The following is an 18682-nucleotide window of genomic DNA, read 5'->3' as shown; positions in this document are numbered from 1 at the left end:
CGGTCACGTAAGCCAGGGCTGCCATCACGGCGGGACACAGGCTGCTGGCCACAGTCCAGTTTGTACCTTTCTCAGTCAAGGTATTTTTAAAGCTAAATGTTAAATAAAACTGATATCTGTTTTTCTAATTTTCAGGAGGGTTTGCGTTTGTGTATGAAGCTCAAGATCTGGGAAGTGGCAGAGAGTATGCATTGAAGGTAATAAAGGGGACAAAGGTTTTGTGGGTTTTCCTGTGTTTTAAAGGAAATAAATCTCTAAGTGACACTGTTTCCAGAGGTTTATCCCCACCCCTTTAGTTGATGTTTCTTTTTTACAGTCTGGGTCTGTTTGTTAAACTTGTTTCTTCTGCAGTCTCAGAGGACTTGAAAGCTGTGGGTTTCAGCTTTGGGGAGGCCAGAGGAGGGGAGTCAGAGCTGCCAGAGTAAGGGTTCCAGGCATACCAGGCGTGTGAAAGCAGCCGTGTGAAGTGGCACGTGCACAGTGGGTCTGTGAGCCGGGCTCTCGGGTGGGCTGCTGCCTGCGCCCCGTGGTCTGTCCTGAGACTCTCAGGCGGCCTGTTTGGCCTCAGCGGCAGTGGCCATCTTGGGGTGTGGCTGGGCTGGGGCGCGCACTCGGTCTCCGGGGCCCCGAAGTAGACCCACATCTCTCATTTTCCTCCAGCCTGTTGGGTGAGAAGCCTCCTGCTTTTAGTTTTTCTTACGTCCTTGGATCACAAAGGACCATTTCTGAGGCTCTCTAACCTGGCAGGTTTCTCTGTGGGTCAGATGGTAACACACAGTCAGGCGGGGGCAGCCCTTAGATGCTCTGTGCTCGGTGAGAGCAGACAGGTGAGGCCCTTAATCCTGCCTCTCCACTGTTTCCCGCTACAGAGACTGCTGTCCAACGAAGAGGAGAAGAACAGAGCCATCATTCAGGAAGTGTGTTTCATGGTATCCTTTTCCAGGGACTGAGCCCGAGCCGGGCCCGCCGGGAGGCCCACCACCAGCTGTGGCTGCCCTCGGCTGCCCGCTGCCCAGTGACGCCCTCTCTGTGTTTGCTTCATTGGACTTGCCCGTAGCCCGTGTCTAGTAGGAAGGAGTTTTCTTCCTTGTTCTTTACTCTGAGAGTAATGGTAAGAGATGTACAGCATTGGGAGCAGTAGTGTCATTCCTGCCAAGAGGTCTCAAGCTGGGGTGGGCAGCTCCCTGCCTCCGCCCTGCTGCTTGCCCAGTGACCTCATGTGGTGCCCGACTCCCAGCCAGTGGTTCTGTCCTCAGCTCCCTGCCAGCCCTGGCTCCCGTGGGCTCCGTGTTGTCCTCTGAGCAGCCCCCTGGTGCCTTCACCCTTCCCAGAGGGCAGGGGCCCTGGGCGTCCTTGCATGGAGCCTGGATCGGCGGGCTTGTTTGGCTTGGCTCTCCATTCCCACATGCGTGCCCCTGGAACTGGGGTCTCGCCCTTTGCTGTCAGAATCTGTTCTCCATCTCGAACCTCTGTCCACTGTGAGCCTGCCAGGCCCCGGGCCTGAGGGTCCTCACCGCGCTGGGCTTCCTGTGGCCTCCTTCAGCCTCACCTGCGCCACACCCTCTACCTGCTACCCCACCCAGCCCCTGGCCAGGTGTGTGGCCGGCAGGGGGGCGGGGGGGGGGCTTTTTCAGCACCTTCCCTTCCCTTGTGTCCCGTGTCTTCCTGTCCTCCTGGCTGCCTTCCACCTGCTCCCCATGCTGTTTTTGTGGTCATGCACTCAAATTGTCCTTAGTTGGAGTTAGTGTTCTGGCTTCTGTGTCTTAATATCATGTATATATTTGTTTTTAAATATGCAGACTTACGCATTCTCCTTTAACGAGACACCTGCAGAAAAAACTTTCAGGCCACCCAAACATTGTCCAGTTTTGTTCTGCAGCATCGATAGGAAAAGAGGAGTCGGACACTGGGCAGGCGGAGTTCCTGCTGCTCATGGAGCTCTGCAGAGGTGAGGTGCCTGCGGCTGGGCACCACCCAGCAGGCGGGACGGCTCCTGGGGTCTCCTCTCCGGAGACGCGGTGGTTGTCAGGGAGAGAGTGGCTCCGTCTGGCGGGAGCTCTCTGAGTGGCTGCACCCCCTACACCCCCCGTGCCTGGCTGAGAGCAGAGCTGGGGCTGCGGAGAGGCAGCTGTGCCCTCGGGGTCAGGCAGCAGGAAGCAGCCAGCAGCCGTGGCCAGAAGTGGGCGGGGTGGGCGGGGCCGCAGAGGTGGGCCTGCGCCCTTGCCAGCTCAAGGCGGTCACTCTTGCTGTGCTCTGAGAGGAAGACTTCTGTCCACTGACAGCAGCGGGGAGCCGGTGCTTTCTCACAACTTCTTGGGGCAGAGTGGGCAAGTGGGCGGGCAGTGGTGCCCAGCTCCCCAGGAGAGGTGAGGCTTCTGTTGATGGCAGAAGCAGGGTCCCCGCCTGGAAGGTCGGGCTCCTCTCATCCCCCCACTGAACCTCTGCCCTGTGCTGGGCCCGTGTGGGCAAGACAGCTCTTGGAGCTGGGCAGCACTTCTGAGGCCCGGCAGGCGCAGAGGACTGGCCAGAGGGCCTGGAGCTCGGGCAGGGGCTGCCAGATGCTCTGCTTGTCCATCCGCCACTGGTAGTGCGTGGGGCTGCCGCGAGGCCAGGGGAGAGCGGGGAGACTGAGGCAGGGGCTCCCCGGAAGGGAGGGAGGAAGGCACCCTGAGGGGTCACAGCCTCCAGAGGAGTGTCCCAGGACGAGGGCGGGGGCTGTGAGTGCGGGCGTCCTTCTGCAAAGAAGAGCAGAAATGGGATGCGGTGGTTGCTGGGGGGCTGTCTTGGGGACCACAGACAGGAGGAGTACAGGATCCCCACCCTGAGTGGAGGGGACCGGGACCCCATCCCAGGTGGAGAACCCAGGGCCCGGGGTGCAGGGTGCTTTTGTCCCAGCAGCGTGGGCACCTGGGCTCCCGTGGGCACTGGTGTGTGGCATCCTGTCCGGCGCTGGCCATGCTGCAGGCACCGCTCCTGGGTGCTCACAGTGCGGTAGGGCGCTCAGCTCGGTCAGGCACTTGGTTCTTCAGCTAACTGGTGGTTGGCATCACTGTCTTTCACCTGCAAGAAAGAGATGCCTGGTAACTGAAGACAGCATAACGTGTGAGCTTATAAAGCAGGCTGCTGCCTGCAAGCCTGCTGCATCTGCACCCCGCATGTTCACATGCGCCCCCGGGAGGTGTCCTGGGGGCGGGACTGGGGTTGCACGGGGGTGGGGAGAGTGCCGGTCACGGGCCTTGTGGCTGTGTGGTACTGCCCTTTGGTTCCACGTCGAGTGGGGCCAGGGGTCCCATAACGTGCGGAGGTCACCTCCGGGAGCGGAGGCAGCCTGGGGCCCTGGACGGGGGTGTGCAGGCGGGGCTCTCAGAGGAGGCTTTGGGATGTTCGGGGCAAGAGCAGGGTCAGGGTACCAAGGCAGGTGAGTGTGGCTCCTGGGAAGCTGGCCCAGCGAGGACAGCACATGGTTGCGGAGGGAGCCCCTGTGGAGAGGGCCGGCGGCCCCGGGCTCCAGCCAGTTCCAGCAGGACTTAGGTCGCTGTACCAGACAGGAAGGAGCGCCTTGAGGTGGGGACCCCTCGGGGGACAGCCTGGGGTGGGGCCCAGAGCCTGGCCACCCTTTCTGTGCCACACGGAGGGCGTATCCACTGAGATGTCAGGCGAACAGCCAAGGACCGCTGTTACCTAAGGAGGCTCAGCGGCGTTTCTCCAGAGGTGTCTGCCAGGACGTGCACGTTCGGGTCATGGTCCCTGTGGTGGCTGCATCACGAAGGCTCCGTGGTCGGAGGCCTCTGCTGCTGCGGGGCAGACTTCTCCTCCAGGGCTCTGTAACCCCAACTGGGTGCTGGCCAGAGGGCAGGGCAGCACCACGGCGGGTGCAGGAGGGCAGCAGGCCCGGGCGCTCGGCTTCGGCAGTTCCCTGGTGATGTGAGTTTGATTCTCTTTTAGGGCAGCTGGTGGAATTTTTAAAAAAAGTTGAATCGAAAGGTCCGCTCTCGTGCGACACCGTTCTGAAGATCTTCTACCAGACGTGCCGGGCGGTGCAGCACATGCACAGACAGAAGCCGCCCATCATCCACAGGGACCTCAAGGTGCGGCCCCGCCTGCCCTGCTTGCCGCATGTGGGGCCCGCGCGCTCAGCCCGCGCCCCGCTGCCCGGCAGCCCTCCTATCCCCAGCTGAGTGCTGTCATCTGCGGGTGAGGGTGTGGACGGTCATGGGCGCAACCCCTGCGTGGAGCCGAGAGGAGGTGACGTCCCCTGGGCTGCTCTGGGCAGGCATGCTGCCCGCCTGCTGCTGGGCACCGAGCGGGAGCGCTTCCTGTGGGGCCGCCGTGCGCCTGGGTGCACACGGAGGCTGCTCTTTTCTTCCTGGTGCCGCCAGTGGCGGGGAGGGGCCTTCGTGGTCATGACTGGGTTTCTGGTTTGACGATGTGTGCTTTTGTGTGTTTATACTCATCAGAGTCCTTACTCTTTAGTTAACTGGGTGTCTTTTGCCTTTTTTCTATTGTCTATTGGTTGGTTTTTGTATATTCTTACAACAGTGTTTTTTAAGTGGAACACGCTACAGGTGTTTCCCGTGGTCTCTGGCTTCACTTTAACAATACCCGGCACCCACGAAGCCAGGCCCGACTCTCCCCACGGCTCAGGGTGGCGGCAGCCCCCTCTGCCCTCCCCGGCCCGACTTGCTAAAAGCAGACCCCAGATACGCCCCTTCCTGCCAGGAACCTCCGTTTGCTTCCTGCACATCCAGCCTGTGGCCAGCTTTCCCGTTTCCTCTTGGGGCATCTTGAACCTTGGGAACGCCCCAGCACTGGGAGGTCCTCGGGAGGTGGCGGGCTCCTCTGTGGCTCAGGAAGGTGAAAAGCTTGAAGGATGACAGCTCGGCCTGGGGTGGACTGCTCAGTGCCTGTGTGCTGGGTCCACGGCTGCTGGTACCGTGTGGGGACCCCCTCACGAGCTCCCTGTGGTGTGTCCACGGGGGTCTTGGAGTAGTGCTCCGTGGAGGGGCAGGAAGGACCCGGGAACCCCGGGTGCGAGTGTCAGGCCCGGTGCGCGTCCCCGGCTGTCACGGCTGTGTGCCCTCTTCAGTATGGGGTTCCTGGTGTCCCACCGGCCATCATGCGAGTGGAGCCCCACAGCCTGTATGCTCGGCGTCATGATTTCAGCCCCTTCCATCTCGGTGCTGGGCCTGGCCCTCCGTGCCCCCTCTCCACACCGTGGTGGCCCCTGTCCCAGGACACCCTCGTTCCTGGGTGCTGGAGGCTGTCTCTGCGATGGACACCCCACCACGGCCCCTGTGCCTGCGCGTGGCCGGCCCCTGGTGGGGGGTGTGTGTTCGGCTGCCTTTGCTCCTGGCGCGGGTTCCTGCCTCGCCCCGTCCGGGGGGACCCGGTGTCCTGTCTGGCAATCCCGTGTCTGCGCTGGCCCGGCAGACCGCACTCCTGTGGCTGCTCTCTCACTCCCTCAGGTGTCCCTTACGTTTGGTGTGAGTCGTCTCGACTCCTCCTGAGGGTCTTCAGTGCCCAACCTTGCTGCTCCCTGGCCTCTGTACCAGAGCGGGTCCCCCGGCCCGCGCGGCTCTTGGCAGCTCTTGGTGTCTCTTCCCGAGCCGGGACCCCGCAAAGCGAGCCGTGCAGGCACCCTGGTTCCCAGCGCCTCTTAGTCACGTTCCTACTACTCTGGGGTCTGTTAACGTGCGGCACGTTATGCCCGAAAGACAGTGTCCATCTTTTCAATTAAAAATACTTGATTGCTGAAAATGCTGACCGTCATTGGAGCCCTTCAGTGGGTCTCACAGTAACATCAAAGGCCGTTGATCACAGATCCAACAACACGATAACGGCGAGACATCTGAAGCGTTTCAAGGATTATTGGACGGGACACGGAGACAAACACACAGTGAGCAGGTGCTGTTGGGAAAAGGCGCCTACAGACTTAAGGACGTGGGGCTGGCACAGACCTGCCTGTGTGAGAAGCGCAGGGAAGCGAGGCTGGCCTGTGAGTGTTCGGCTCAGAGTGTCGGCTTCTGGTTGAAGTTGCCGTGACTCCCGCTCCGAGAGAGGGGCTGACAGGCTGGAGACGTCCTGGCTGCTGGGTTGGTAAAGGTGCTCTGACCTGGGTCGTGGAGTGCTGGTCTCCTGATTCTTCCCAGGCAGCGGAGGAGTAGAGCCCCCGTGGCGAGTGGGCTGGTGGTGGGGCCCGGGGCCCAAGCTGCGGGCAGGTCTGTGCCCTCCTCTTGGGAGGAGAGTCCCGGTCCCTGTTTGACGCGGATTTAAGGTCTCATTTATTCACAGTTTCTGAATAAGAGGTCTTCTCTGTATCTTCTGTTGGGTTTCTTCCTCAGTCATTAATGTCGGTGACGTTTAAATGGTATGTTAATTTTTTTCATCTTTTAAGTTTTCTAAGGGTTCTTATTGTATGTATCCTACATTACTAGGTTATGTTTGATCTGTGGTGGATTTTAACTTTGTTTATCTGAATGTCCCATTTTAAGGTACACACACCGATTTTGGTCAGAAAGGAGTGTCCCCTTTGCCCAGAAGACCCCCGGCCAGTCTGCCCTTAGGGCCCTGCCAGCCTGGCTCCGTGCTGTCCATAGCGCAGCCTGCAGCCCGGCCTCACAGACCGTCTCCTGAACTTTGTAGGTTGAAAACTTACTGCTTAGTAACCAGGGGACCATCAAGCTGTGCGACTTCGGCAGTGCCACGACCATCTCACACTACCCAGACTACAGCTGGAGCGCCCAGCGCCGGGCCCTGGTGGAGGAGGAGGTGAGTGTGGCTGCCGGGACACCACCGCTGACCGTGCCTGCCCCGGCTGGCTCTTGCCTTGTTTTTCTCTTGATGTAGCAAAGCATGCAGCATAAAATTTCCCACCGTAACCGTTTTTAAGCATGCAGTCCAGTGGCCCTGCGTACATCCACGTCGAAGTGCAACCATCACCTCCGTCCATCTGCAGGGCTTTAGTCATCCCAAACGTGGCGCTTTAAAGCATCACGTAAAAACTTGTCTTCAGGGTGGTTTGGCAGTTAACCACAGGAGCCCCCCGGGAGACTGGTGGGTGAGTTCAAGCCCGTGTGAACAGCAGGTGCCACTGAGTGGGCACAGACGCCCCCAGGCCGGGCGGCCGTCTGCATACTCACACTGTGCTCTCGTGCTGGGTGCACGAGCTCGCAGACGCGGCCCCAGAACACGCAGTGGCAGAGAGCAGCTCGAGACGAGCAGGCAGGGCCACCACAGGCAGCGCCTACTCCCCGTCGCCGCTCTTCACGCTCCCTGGGGAGCACCCGCGTCTCAGAGCCGCAGACGCGTCCTCTGCCTGCGGGTGGGCAGTGAGCCCTGGGGCTGGTCTGTAGCTTGCCCTGGGGCTCCGGGTCATAGCGCCTGGAGCAGGTCCTGAAGCCTTGCGACCCCTGCCTGCCACGCACCCTCCTCCGCTGTCGGTGGTTCACGAGGACCCCTGGGCAGTGCTGTCGCGGTTGCCGATTCTTCGCGTACATGGTGCTGGTCCCGTGTGCTCAGCACGCTCCGGGGCCCCCGTGCAGAGCCTTGTGTGACCGCCCCGGCCAGGCCTCCTGACCGGCGCCAGGCCCTGTGGCCCGGGATTGCCACAGCAGCTGTGACGGGCCTGTGCCTTTTCCTCTGACACATTCTCCTCTCTAGATCACCAGGAACACGACTCCCATGTACAGGACGCCGGAAATTGTGGACTTGTACTCAAACTTTCCGATTGGCGAGAAGCAGGACATCTGGGTAAGATAGCTGGCCTGTGTCCCTGGGCAGCCTGACTGGCCCCCCGGGGCCCTGGGTGAGGCTGCGGCCGCCCGGCCCTCGGCTTCCCTTCCTCTTCCTTGGCTCTTCTTTCCTCTGGTGGTTCTTTCTCCTCTTCTGCGGCCCTTGTGACGCTGTTAGTGGACAGGCGCTGACGGCAGGGTGCTGAGGGGTGGAGGCCGGTGTTGCCTAGGCCCAGCCCAAGACAGGGCATTCCTGCATGCCTGGACCTGAGCTCACATGGTCCGAGCCCCTTTGTCAGCCAGGGTTCACAGAGCCACAGTCTTCGTGGCCAGCGCTGGGCCTTCCGGATGGCCTTGCAGCTGTGCACTGACCTGGTGATGCCGGAGCCGTGAGTGGGCCCGAGGCCCAGGGTCTCAGGAGGAGGTCAGGCCCGTCGTCTAAGACACGTCCCGTCGGCGTAGGGTGGCCCTGTGCACGCTGAGCGGGGCCTGACTGAGCAGGTGTCTGCTGATCCCTTGGTTCAGCATGAGGGCTTGGAGCTCGGGGAGCACTGCTCCTGCCCATCCGGGGTGCCCTGTGGCCTCCCTGGTGCCCTGAGAGCAGCACTCGGGGGCCCTGAACCCCCCCCTCAGGGCTCCCATCCAGGCCCATCAGGCCCGCGACCCGCAGCACTGCCGTTGGGGGGGAACCCTGTGCTGGTGAGTGGAGACTGGTGGACATGCGTGAGCTGGTCGACCCCAAGTGGACACCCTCAGCCTGTCCCAGCCCAAGGACCGCATGCATGAGCTGGAAGGCGGGCCTTGGCCTGGTCTGGGCCCCACTTGCCCCTCACCGTGCTGGACAGTCTGGGTTCCCTGTCCTCCTGTGGCAGGTGCCGTGCTGGAGGCAGGGAGGGGACACTGACGTTTGGGTGCAGGGTTGGCAGCCCCTGACTCGTCCTGGCGCTCAGCTCGAGCCCAGAGGAGGCCCTGCCACTCGCCCTCAGAACGGCCACTTGGCAGATAGATCCCACCCTGGGGTAGGAGCTTGGTGTCTCGAAAGGACCTCATCAGAGAACGGAGGGTTGGGCTTTGTTGGCTGCGCTGACCTGGCTGGTCTCTGCGCCCCGTGAATGTGGACCATGGCCAGCGGGCAAGGCATGGCCGGACAGAGCCGGCAGGCCTCTGTGTCTCCACAGGCCCTGGGCTGCATCCTGTACCTGCTCTGCTTCGGGCAGCACCCCTTTGAGGACGGAGCGAAGCTTCGCATCGTCAACGGGAAGTACGCGATCCCTGCTGACGACACGCGGTACTCCGTGTTCCACAGCCTCATCCGTAAGTCCCAGCGCAGCACACCCCACCTGAGCACGTGTCCTGAGTGGCAGCTTCTGCTGATCTTGTTCTTCACATCGTCCTTCCCTGCTTGCTTTTAAAATCAGTAGTGTAAGCAAGACACGGGCCTCCAGGGCCCCCTGCCCTGCAGAGCAGGGGGTGCTGCTTGCCCGGGGCCCCAGCCCGGCCGCCCTTAGGATGAGCTCTCTCTCTGCCGTAGGTTCCATGCTCAAGGTCAACCCGGAGGAGCGGCTGTCCGTCACCGAGCTGGTCAACCAGCTCCAGGAGATCGCGGCCGCCCGCAACGTGAACCCCAAGTCACCCATCACTGAGGTGGGCCTCTACGTGCCGCTCGCGATGACGCTGTCTGTGTCGCTTTAGAGCCAGGGGGTCCGGCTCCACTCGGCTCTCGCGGAGGGAGGAGCCCCCGGGGTCGCCTCAGGGGCAGTGTGCCATGCTGTGGGGTTCCTGGAGCCGGGAGACAGAGCCCGGGGCGGGGCTCAGAGGTTCAGAGCAGGTGAGGTTCAGAGAGGCCAGCAGCGAGGAGGAGAGGGTTGCTGAGGCAGGTCGGCCTGGGCTGCCCCGTGGTCTTTCCAGAGAACCTGGGCACCTGGGTGGTTCAAGTCTAGGGTGGTGTTTGGGCCCAAGATCCAGGGGCAGCCAGCCTGCGTGTGCCCCCGAGGATGCTCCACAAGGAGGGCAGAAGTGCCCAGGGAAGGACACAGGCCTCCTCCGCTGGGGCTCACGAGCACATGCTGCTCTCAGTGTATCTAGAGCCAGGGACCCGTGGGCCAGACAGCAGCCCATCCCTACACCCACTGCCTAAGGCCTTGTGGGAGAGAAGTCAGCAGGTCCTTGGGGCAGCGTGGGCGCACCAGCCCCGGTGGACTCAGACCAGGAAAGCACCAGGCAGGAGGCTGGGCTGATGGATAAGCAGGAGCCCATGGGGAAGGGATCAGGAGAGTCAGAGGCTCTGTGTGCCGCGGCCCGGGCCCGGCGCCTCTGAGCACGTTCCCTGTGGCCCGGGCCTGGCGCCTCTGAGCACGTTCCCCGCGGCCCGGGCCTGTAGCCTCGGAGCACATTCCCTGCAGCTTCCGAGGTGGTGTGGAGCCTGCAGTCCTACCAGGAGGTGCTCCGTGTCTTCAGGAAGCTGATGAAACAACAAAATGAAGTTTCTGATTTCTGAGTAAATGACACAGTTGAGCTAAGACACGTGTGCCTGACGCTTCGTGGGTGTTATTTTTAAGACTGTTTAGAGCATTCCATTTATCACTGACCACTCTCAGAGCATCACGTACCACAGAGACCATAATACAGTGTTTCTTAAGTCTAATGTGACGTTAACCTGAAAGCAAAAATGCTCTTTGAAACTCTACAACAGGCTTCAAAGGAAGCGTTGGGTAGCTTGTAGAGAGTGGACACGGAGCTGCAGTTGCTCTGGGCGGGTGAGCGTGAGGCCTGCTCTCGAGTGGGCTCATCTGGGCCCGTCACGGGGTGCCTTGTGTCTCCAGGGCGGTTGTGGTGTTAGGATGGCAGCTGGTGTGGCCTCGGGCTCAGCCCACGGGACCCGCACTGTGCTCTGTGGCTGCACTTCGTGGCGGTCATCCTGCTCGAGCCTCCACGGGTCCCCGTGCTGTGTCCTGTCGACGGCAGGGCCTGCAGCCTTGGTGGCTGGGGTGGGTTCACGGCTACTGCCTGTGTTGTGAACAGAGCCATGTGCCTCGGCGGCCCCAAGGATCAGCCCTGGGGTCCAGGACTCGTCGAGACCCTGGGGGGGTCCTTGGTGGTTCTGTAGTGAGCCAGGTGGAAGAGGGTGGACCCTGGGTGACGTGTCCCAAGCGCCTGGCCTGACCTGAGTTTGCACCTTTCCAGCTCCTGGAGCAGAACGGAGGCTACGGGCACGCGGCCCCTCCCGGCTCCACGGGCAGCAGTGAGTATCCCTGGGACCCTGGTTCACGGGTCCTGAGCTGCCCTAAGACTCAGCAGGGCTGCCCTTTGGTGAGGCTCAGGACCGGCGAGGGGGCCAGAGGCCGGGCCCCTCTGTCCACCCCCTCCCTGCCATCGGGCAGCCTGGGTCCTTCGAGCCCCAGCCTCGCCCGAGGGGCTCTGGGGGGCCTGCATTTGGGCTGCCTCAGCCTCGGGCCCCTGGGGGACTGGGCAGCCACACAGGTCTCCGGCGCACGTGGCCCCTGCCCAGTGAGATGCGGGTGTGCCTTCAGGCCAGCCCGCAGTGACCCTGGGGGTGACCCCGGAGGTGGTGTGTGAGGGAGTAGAGCGGCTGTGTGGGGCCCACAGGGGCAGCGTCTGCTCACCATGAGGTGGCCTCGGGTGGGGAGGTGGGTCTGGCGGTGGGCCGGAGGCCAGTGGACTTGGCTCACAGCTCAGACGTGTTTGCTGAGAGGGTTGCTCTTGATCTGGTAGTTAGCCTGGGGGTTCTCGGGGCCGGTGCAGCCAGCCCTGAGTGCAGCTGGCCTGGAAGGTTCCAGACACGCCTCTGCCCCGTGTCTCCAGGGCCATCCCCACCTCACTGTCGGGGTCATGTTGCAACTCATCGCCTCCAGGGCTGATACTGGCAGCTGGCTGGCCCGTGTCCTGGCTCCTTGTCCACTAGTGTGGCTCTGGCTCAGCTGCCTCCCTGGGGTGCAGTGTTGGGGGCCACCTCGAGGTGCCTGGACAGGCACCCCACATGTGTACGAGGTGCGGGGCAAAGGGTTGGCGTAGGTGTCACACATGCGTTGCCACCCGATCCAGAGGCCGCAGGCCCCCCGCACGGGAGCGTGTGGACCCTCCTTCCTGTCCTCAGCCCGACTTATGCGTTCACGACCGGGGTGCAGCTGCGCCCTGGACGCTGGTCTCAGGGCCTTCCTGTGCCGCACACAGCCCTGCTCCTGCCCCCTCCCCTCCCCACGCACCTGCAGCCTCCGTCTCTGGGCGTGTTCGTACCTTGTGTCCCAGCCTGGTCACCCCCGCTGGACTCCAGCGTGTGTTCGTCAGAGGCGGGGTCCTGTTGGTGCCCAGCAGGCAGTGGGAGTGAGTTGAGTGAATGTCTGGGATGTGGGAACAGCCTCACGCACCCAGAGGCTCTGGCCTACTGACGCACCCAGGTCTTGCTCTGGGCTCACTTCTACCCACTTCGTTCCCGTGCCGGGGCGTGGAGCACAGGTGGCCGTGTGGGGGACGCCTGGCCCCAGTGGAGGGACACGCAGGCCGCTGCGGCGCCCGGAGCTCTGCACAGGTCTCTCTCTGCTTGCAGGTCTGGTGGTCGCTGAGTACGAGCAGCCCTATGGCGGGTTCCTGGACATTCTGCGTGGGGGCACCGAGCGCCTCTTCACCAACATCAAGGACACCTCCTCCAAAGTCATCCAGTCCGTTGCCAAGTGAGTTGAGGGTGCACAGGCACGCGGGTTCTCTGCTGTGCAAGTTTTGAAGCCTTGGGTGCAGACCTGCTTCCAGACGTGCAGAGCCCGCACTTACGGCCGGGTGAGCGTGCGTGCTCAGCGTCTGCTGGCCCCCACGCGAGCTCAGGCGTCACCACTTTTCTGCCCTCGTGCTGGAGGGCGTATGTGGGAGACTGTACACACTGGGTCCGGGCCGCGTCTCTCCTGAGGGTGGCCCTGTCCACGGAGACGGCAGCCACGCACGCAGCCTGCAGTGCCATCCTCCAAGTGATCTTGGCTTTGACCAGGGAGCCCCGGAGAGTTGGGTTCCGTCTGACCTGTGCCCGCCTTGTTGGGACGGGGGGGGCCTGCGTGTCTGTGCTGTGAGCTGCTGCGTAATGCAGCCCCCACGTGGCCACGGAGGCCTCAGGCTTGTCTTCTCTGTGCTGTAGTTACTGTTGTATATTCCCAGCTGCTGGGGACACAGGCAGGGGCTCACGTGCTTTGCATGAGTGTGCGTGCACGAGTGAGTTGGCGTGTGTGTGCGTGCTGTGTGTCCTGTTGGTGGACTCGGTCGCGCCCCAATGCTTTGCCTCTGACGTGACTGTAGAGATGAGAGGAGCTCGGTGTCCGCCCAGTGCAGGCTCTGGCCTGGCAGGGTGCCTGCTTGCTCCTGCGCGGTGCGGCCCTTTGTGGTGCCCGGGCTGCACCTCGTCTCCAGCAGGAAGGTCAGAGGCACGTTTGTCTGTCTGGTACCTGGCTCCCCAGAGTCCTGGTCCGGTCGTTGCAGGCTGCGCGGGTGTGAAGACCTGAGGCCCGGGCGGGGCGTGGGCGGGCGGAGGGCCCTGCTCGGGGCCTCGCTGTCAGCGTCTGTGCTGCTGCGTCCCAGCGGGGGCTGACCTCGCCTGTGGCAGCTGCTGTCCCGCCTGCAGCCCTCCCTGCACGTCTGCTGCCACGGTGCCCGTGGCCGCACTCACTCTCTCCTGTCTTCCTCCCAGTGGGGTTCATTGTGGGGTCTCGGGTGGACCCGGCAGGAACAGCAGGCCGACAGCAGCCAGCAGACTTGAGAGAAGCCACTGGGCCTTGCCGAGGAGAGAGGAACCGAGTTCCCACGAGGCTGAGGTGCGCGCCTGTGGGCCAGCCTTGCTGGCAGCCCGTCTGCGCACCAGGGCCAGGCAGGTAGCCGCCTCCTGCCCGGGTTGCCCCGGAGCTTGTGAAGCTGGTTAAGGTACTGGCGTGAGCACACTTGCCCAGGGGCTCTGCTGAGGCCTGGCGCAGTGATGGCCCTGGACTGCGGCCTGTCACCGCACTCCCTGCGACAGGGCCAGGATGGGGTGGACGGGGCCTCAGGTCCTCCCTCAAAGCAGGGAAGCCACTCCCCGCACAGGCCAATACCGGATGTGGGGAGCCAGCTCAGGACGCTGGCTGGGGGAGGGGCATCCCTGCGGCCACCGGCTCGCAAGTGTGTGGGGAGTGCACCCTGGGCCTCGACCCCCAGGCAAGCGAATGGTCCCCAGGGAACGGCCTTTGTTCTGTGGGTCAGACGAGCATGGCAGCCACGATGCTTGAGCTTGCCAGGGGCTTCCTTTGGGTTTGGCACAGGATCCAGTCAGGGCCTGGTGACAGGGCCCCTCCAGGGCCACTCCGCTCCGGTGCTGCAGGCGAGACCCTTTCTCGGAATGTGCGGACCCACCCTGTGGCCTCTGGCTCGCAGTCCTGATCCTGAGCTCCTGCCCATCTGTAGTCTCTTGTCGGTCTCTCAGCGCTTTTAGGCTCAGGCCCCGTACGTCCATGCGTCCCGGATCCCACACGCCAGGTCTGCACGGCCGCCTCCACCAGGCGCCCTGAGTCCCCAGCGTGCTGGTGCCCTGGCCCCTCACAGGGGCAGCAGGGCGAGCGGCTGGGCTGTGCAAGCCGCCCCAGCAGTGAGCATCCTGTGTGGAGCCGCGGCCTCTGGGCCTGGGGTGCAGCCCTCCAGCCGCATGTCCACGTGGACTGCTGCTCCAGGCTTTGCTCTGCCTCACGACGGGTGCTCCTCTCTCCGCTGACTTTGTGCCACATGCTGTAGACTGCGCATGTGGTGAGCGTGGCCGGCGCTCTCCCCCGCCTGCTGCCGGCGTCGCTCGGGCACAGGTCTGCCCATGCTCGCTCTGCGCCCTCCACCTTCTGCCCTGGAGGTGAGCAGCAGACTGCAGTGGGGACGCCGGCTGTCTGTGAGTTTGGGGGGTTTACATTTCAGAGGTCATGTCGCTGCTTGGTTCGTCTACAAATTCTTTGCTTTAAAGATGAAAATCCTGACACTGTTGCCACAGATTTTGATCTCAAAATTCGCATGTAAGTTACCAAAATTGCCAGCAATGTTTTTAAAAATAAGAACAGAGACAAACCTTATTTTATGTCAATTTTTTTCAAGCATCTGTTGTTAGATGTGTTTAGACTCACCCATGACATATACTTAGGTGGGGTGGTATAATACATGAGCTGTGAGTCTAAAGAAAATAACAGATTAATAAGTTTATGTTAAAAAGAAAAAATTGGATCTCATCTAATAACAGCAAGATACAGTGGGTCTGATCTGTTAACAGATCTGATCATGAAAAGCTGTTTCTTAGGAAAAGCTGATAAACTACAGAGAGATGTTTTTATGCCACCAGAGCAAGAAGTACATCTTAAATGTGACCAAAAGCATGTAAGCCCTGGAGAAGTCGTTAATAAATTAACTGACTTAAAAATTCTCTGTTTGTTGAAAAAGCACGTTTCTTTAACAAGAGAATGTGGCAGTGGGTTGGGAGTAAATACATTCAAACTGTGTGAGTCATGACTGGTATCCATAGAGTTATAATGGGCTTCCCGGGAGGCTCAGTCGGTAAAGAACCCATCGGCAATTTCGGGAGACTTGGGTTTGATCCCTGGGTTGGGAAGATCCCCTGGAGAAGGGAAATGGATACCCACTCCAGTATTCTTGCCTGGAGAATCCCGTGGACAGAGGAGCCTGGTGGGCTGCAGTCCATGGGTCACAGAGTTGGTCATGCTGAGCGACTGAGCGCCTGAAGGTTAATGGCTTCCCAGGTGGCGCTGGTGGTAAAGAGCCTGCCTGCCAATGCCAGAGACAGAAGAGACGCGGGTTTGGTCCCTGGGTTGGGAAGATCCCCTGGAGGAGGGCATGGCAACCCACTCCAGTACCCTTGCCTGGAGAATGCCACGCACAGAGCAGCCTGGCGGGCTACAGTCCATGGGGTCGCAGAGAGGTGGACACGACTTAGTGACTAAACAGCAGAATGAAGTATGAATAAACAGCAGGATGCTCAGTTCCGTGTTACTCGTGGACAGCATCGTTGGGTTGCCTGTTGTGACCCACTCTGACGATCCGTTAGTCGGTGTATGTCGGTCAGGGGTGTGCGAAGGGCTTATTGGCACACAGGCCAGCCTCGCTTCCCTGCGCTTCACACAACAGGTCGGTGCCAGCCCCACGTCCACGAGTCTGTAAGCGCCTTTTCCCAGTCTGCTCGCTTTGTGTCTCCACGTCCCGTTTGGTAGTTCTTGAAACGCTTCTGACGTTTCGTTATCATTGTACTTGTATCTGTGATCAGTGAGTGGCCTTCGGTGTTACTACGAGACCCACTGAAGGGCTCGGACGACAGTTCACATTTTTTAGCAATAAAGTATGTTTAACTGAAGGGATAGCACTGTCTTTTGGGCATAACACACTGCAGGTTAACAGACCCCAGAGTAGTATGAACGTAACTAAGACACTCTGGGAACCAGGGTGCCCACACGGCTCGCTTTGCTGGGTCCTGGCTCACTGCAGGGGACTGGAGCCAAGCCCGCCATGTCTCCACAGCACCTGGGGTTGGATTAGTAGGGATGAAGCACAAGCTGGAATCGAGATTGCCAGAAGAAATATCAATAATCTCAGATACGCAGATGACACCACCATAGTGGCAGAAAGCAGAGAGGCGTGTTGATGAGCGTAAAAGAGGAGAGAGTGAAAACGCTGGCTGCAAACAGTGTATTAAAAAGCAGAGACGTGACTTTGCTGACAAAGGTCCCTCTAGTCAAAGCTGTGATTTTTCCAGTAGTCACGTACGGACGTGAGAGCTGGACCATAAAGAAGGCTGAGTGCCAAAGAATTGATGGTTTTAAACTGTGGTGTTGGAGAAGACTCTTGTGAGTCCCTTGGACAGCAAGGAGATCAAACCAGTCAATCCTAAAGGAAATCAACCTTGAATAATCATTGGAAGGACTGATGCTGAAGCTCCAATACTGTGGCCACCTGATGCGAAGAGCTGACTCCTTGGAAAAGACCGTGATGTTGGGAAAGAGTGGAGGCAGGAGGAGAAGGGGATGACGGTGGATGAGATGGTTGGATGGCATCACCGATGCGATGGACATGAGTTTGAGCAAGCTGTTGGTGATGGACAGGGAAGCCTGGAGTGCTGTAGTCCACGGGGTCGCAAAGAGTCGGACACGACTGAGCGCCTGAACAACAACTGTTTTCTAGTCCTTGTTGCTTTCTTGTTTTTAGTTTTTGGGTTTTTTTTTCCTTCCGTTTCACAGAGGAGAAGTCAGGGACTATATCCCTAGTCACTGTCCCCGTACAGTTCTAGATCGCAGCTGGCCCTCAAGAAGAACAAATATGAGATCTGAAAGGTGAAAGAGAATAAGAAATCTTTATTTCCTCAGAGCAGTGGTAACCAGACGTGCAGGCTGAGATCTCACAGCAGCTTCCCAATAAGCTGATGAAAACTATGCTTTGTGACTCTGCAGTGGGAGCTGGTGGTTCTACTTGATCATAGAAACTATGATCCCATTTTCTCTCCTTGCTCACTGCACCACTTACACGCCCTTTCTTTGCTGACTTCAGTGGTTGCCCTGGCGTGTGCAGGCACCAGCTGACGCAGGTCCGCTTTCAGATAGCACGCTATTCCTTCCAGGGCACGGTGTGCTTCCTGACTCCATAGGAACCCTGCCGCCTCCCTCCTGTCCCCACGTCACTGCTGTTCATGTCTCCTCAGTTCTCGAGGACAGTGTCTCGGGGCACAGAGTCCTGGCTGGTGGTTTTTCTCCCAACACTAAATATCTGGCTTCACTCCTTGCCTGCATGGTTTCTGGGGTGAAGCCAGGCGTAATTGTTATCGTAGCTCCCCCAGAGGTAAAGTGTCCCCTGCCCCAGGCTGCTTTCAGGATTTTGTCTTTACCTTTGATTTTTCTGGAAGTTGAAACTGACATGCCCTAGGGTAGTTTTTCTGGCATTTGTCCTGCTGGGTGTTCTCTGGGCTTCCCCGATCTGTGGTTTGGTGTCTGATGCTGATTTAGATAAATTCTCACTTAAAATGTATGGCGTGTTTTCTGTTCTCCCCTCTTTCCTCCTTTTGGGGTCCCCGTCACGTCACAGGCTCACCACACAGGCCTTGGATGCTCTCTGCTATCCCCCAGCCTGTGCTTTTGGGCTTTCGGGGATTCTGTTGAGATCTAGCTCAGAGGTTCCTCCCCAGCCACGTCCAGTGTACTCAGCATCAAAGGCAGCCTTCTTTTCTGCTCAGGGCCTCCGCCTTGCGTTTCCTTCTGGCTCTCCCTTAGAAGTTCCACCTCTGCTCACTCTCTGTCTGACCCGCACACTGCCAGCTTTCCCCGTCAGCACCCTCAGCACGTCAGCCCCAGCTGTTGCTGGTTTTTACGGCTGCTGGGTCTTCCTTGCTGCGTGGGCTTTCCTCTGTTGCGGCGGGGAGGGCTGCCCTCCGGCTGCGGCACGCAGGCCTCTCGCGGGGCTTCTGCTGTCCCGAGCACGGGCTGCAGGTTGTGTGGGCTCAGCAGTCACGGTCCTGTTCCCAGAGCAGAGGCTCAGTAGTTGTGGTGCTTGTGATGCGCGGTCTTGACTCCTCCGTGGCATGTGGGGTCCTCCCAGATCAGGGACTGGACCCTTGTCCCCTGCAGGCATGTTCTTACCACTGAGCCGCCAGAGAAGCCCCAACCCCAGCTGTTGAAGTTCCCAGTCTGGTAACTCCAGCCTCCCTGCCGTGTTTGGTTCTGACGCGTGCTCTGTCTCTTTACACGGTTCCTTGGCGCTCGGCGCCTTGTGGCCGCTTAGCCGGGCATGACGCACACGTCAGAAGCTCTGCCTGCATTTTTGCCGTCATCTCTCTCCCAAACTTCTCTCAGTGTCCACCTTTAATAGTGAGAGGATAAAGGTCCTTCCTGTCGGGCCCTGCCTCCCCCTCGTGGTTTATAATTTCTCCTTCGCCTCGTGGGTAGAGGACACTGCAC

At 60.2% G+C, this 18682-nt stretch overlaps 1 protein-coding gene across 8 annotated transcripts in view; it reads left to right on the top strand.

Annotated features, from left to right (window-relative positions):
* GAK (cyclin G associated kinase) overlaps window positions 1-18682 on the top strand; it is a 47997-nt gene that overhangs the window by 10488 nt on the left and 18827 nt on the right. For 3 of the 8 annotated variants that reach the window (XM_086404400.1, XM_086404401.1, XM_086404408.1), the window contains exons 2-11: window positions 136-197; window positions 870-929; window positions 1834-1948; window positions 3946-4088; window positions 6643-6768; window positions 7660-7749; window positions 8909-9044; window positions 9262-9374; window positions 10914-10971; window positions 12295-12418. In XM_086404400.1, coding sequence (XP_086260526.1) covers window positions 136-197; window positions 870-929; window positions 1834-1948; window positions 3946-4088; window positions 6643-6768; window positions 7660-7749; window positions 8909-9044; window positions 9262-9374; window positions 10914-10971; window positions 12295-12418 — 1027 coding nt within the window. Of the gene's footprint in view, window positions 1-135; window positions 198-869; window positions 1595-1799; window positions 1949-3945; window positions 4089-6642; window positions 6769-7659; window positions 7750-8908; window positions 9045-9261; window positions 9375-10913; window positions 10972-12294; window positions 12419-18682 lie in introns of all 8 variants that reach the window. The other 5 variants (XM_086404402.1, XM_086404405.1, XM_086404403.1 and 2 more) reach the window with 3 other exon arrangements.

Source organism: Bos grunniens, chromosome 6, assembly GCF_055505025.1.
Source record: "Bos grunniens cultivar Pamir isolate PY7600 chromosome 6, Bosgru_T2T1.0, whole genome shotgun sequence".
NCBI classification, from domain to species: domain Eukaryota; kingdom Metazoa; phylum Chordata; class Mammalia; order Artiodactyla; family Bovidae; genus Bos; species Bos grunniens.
Note: the sequence above shows the minus strand (reverse complement) of the source record. Positions and strands in the feature narration are given on the sequence as shown.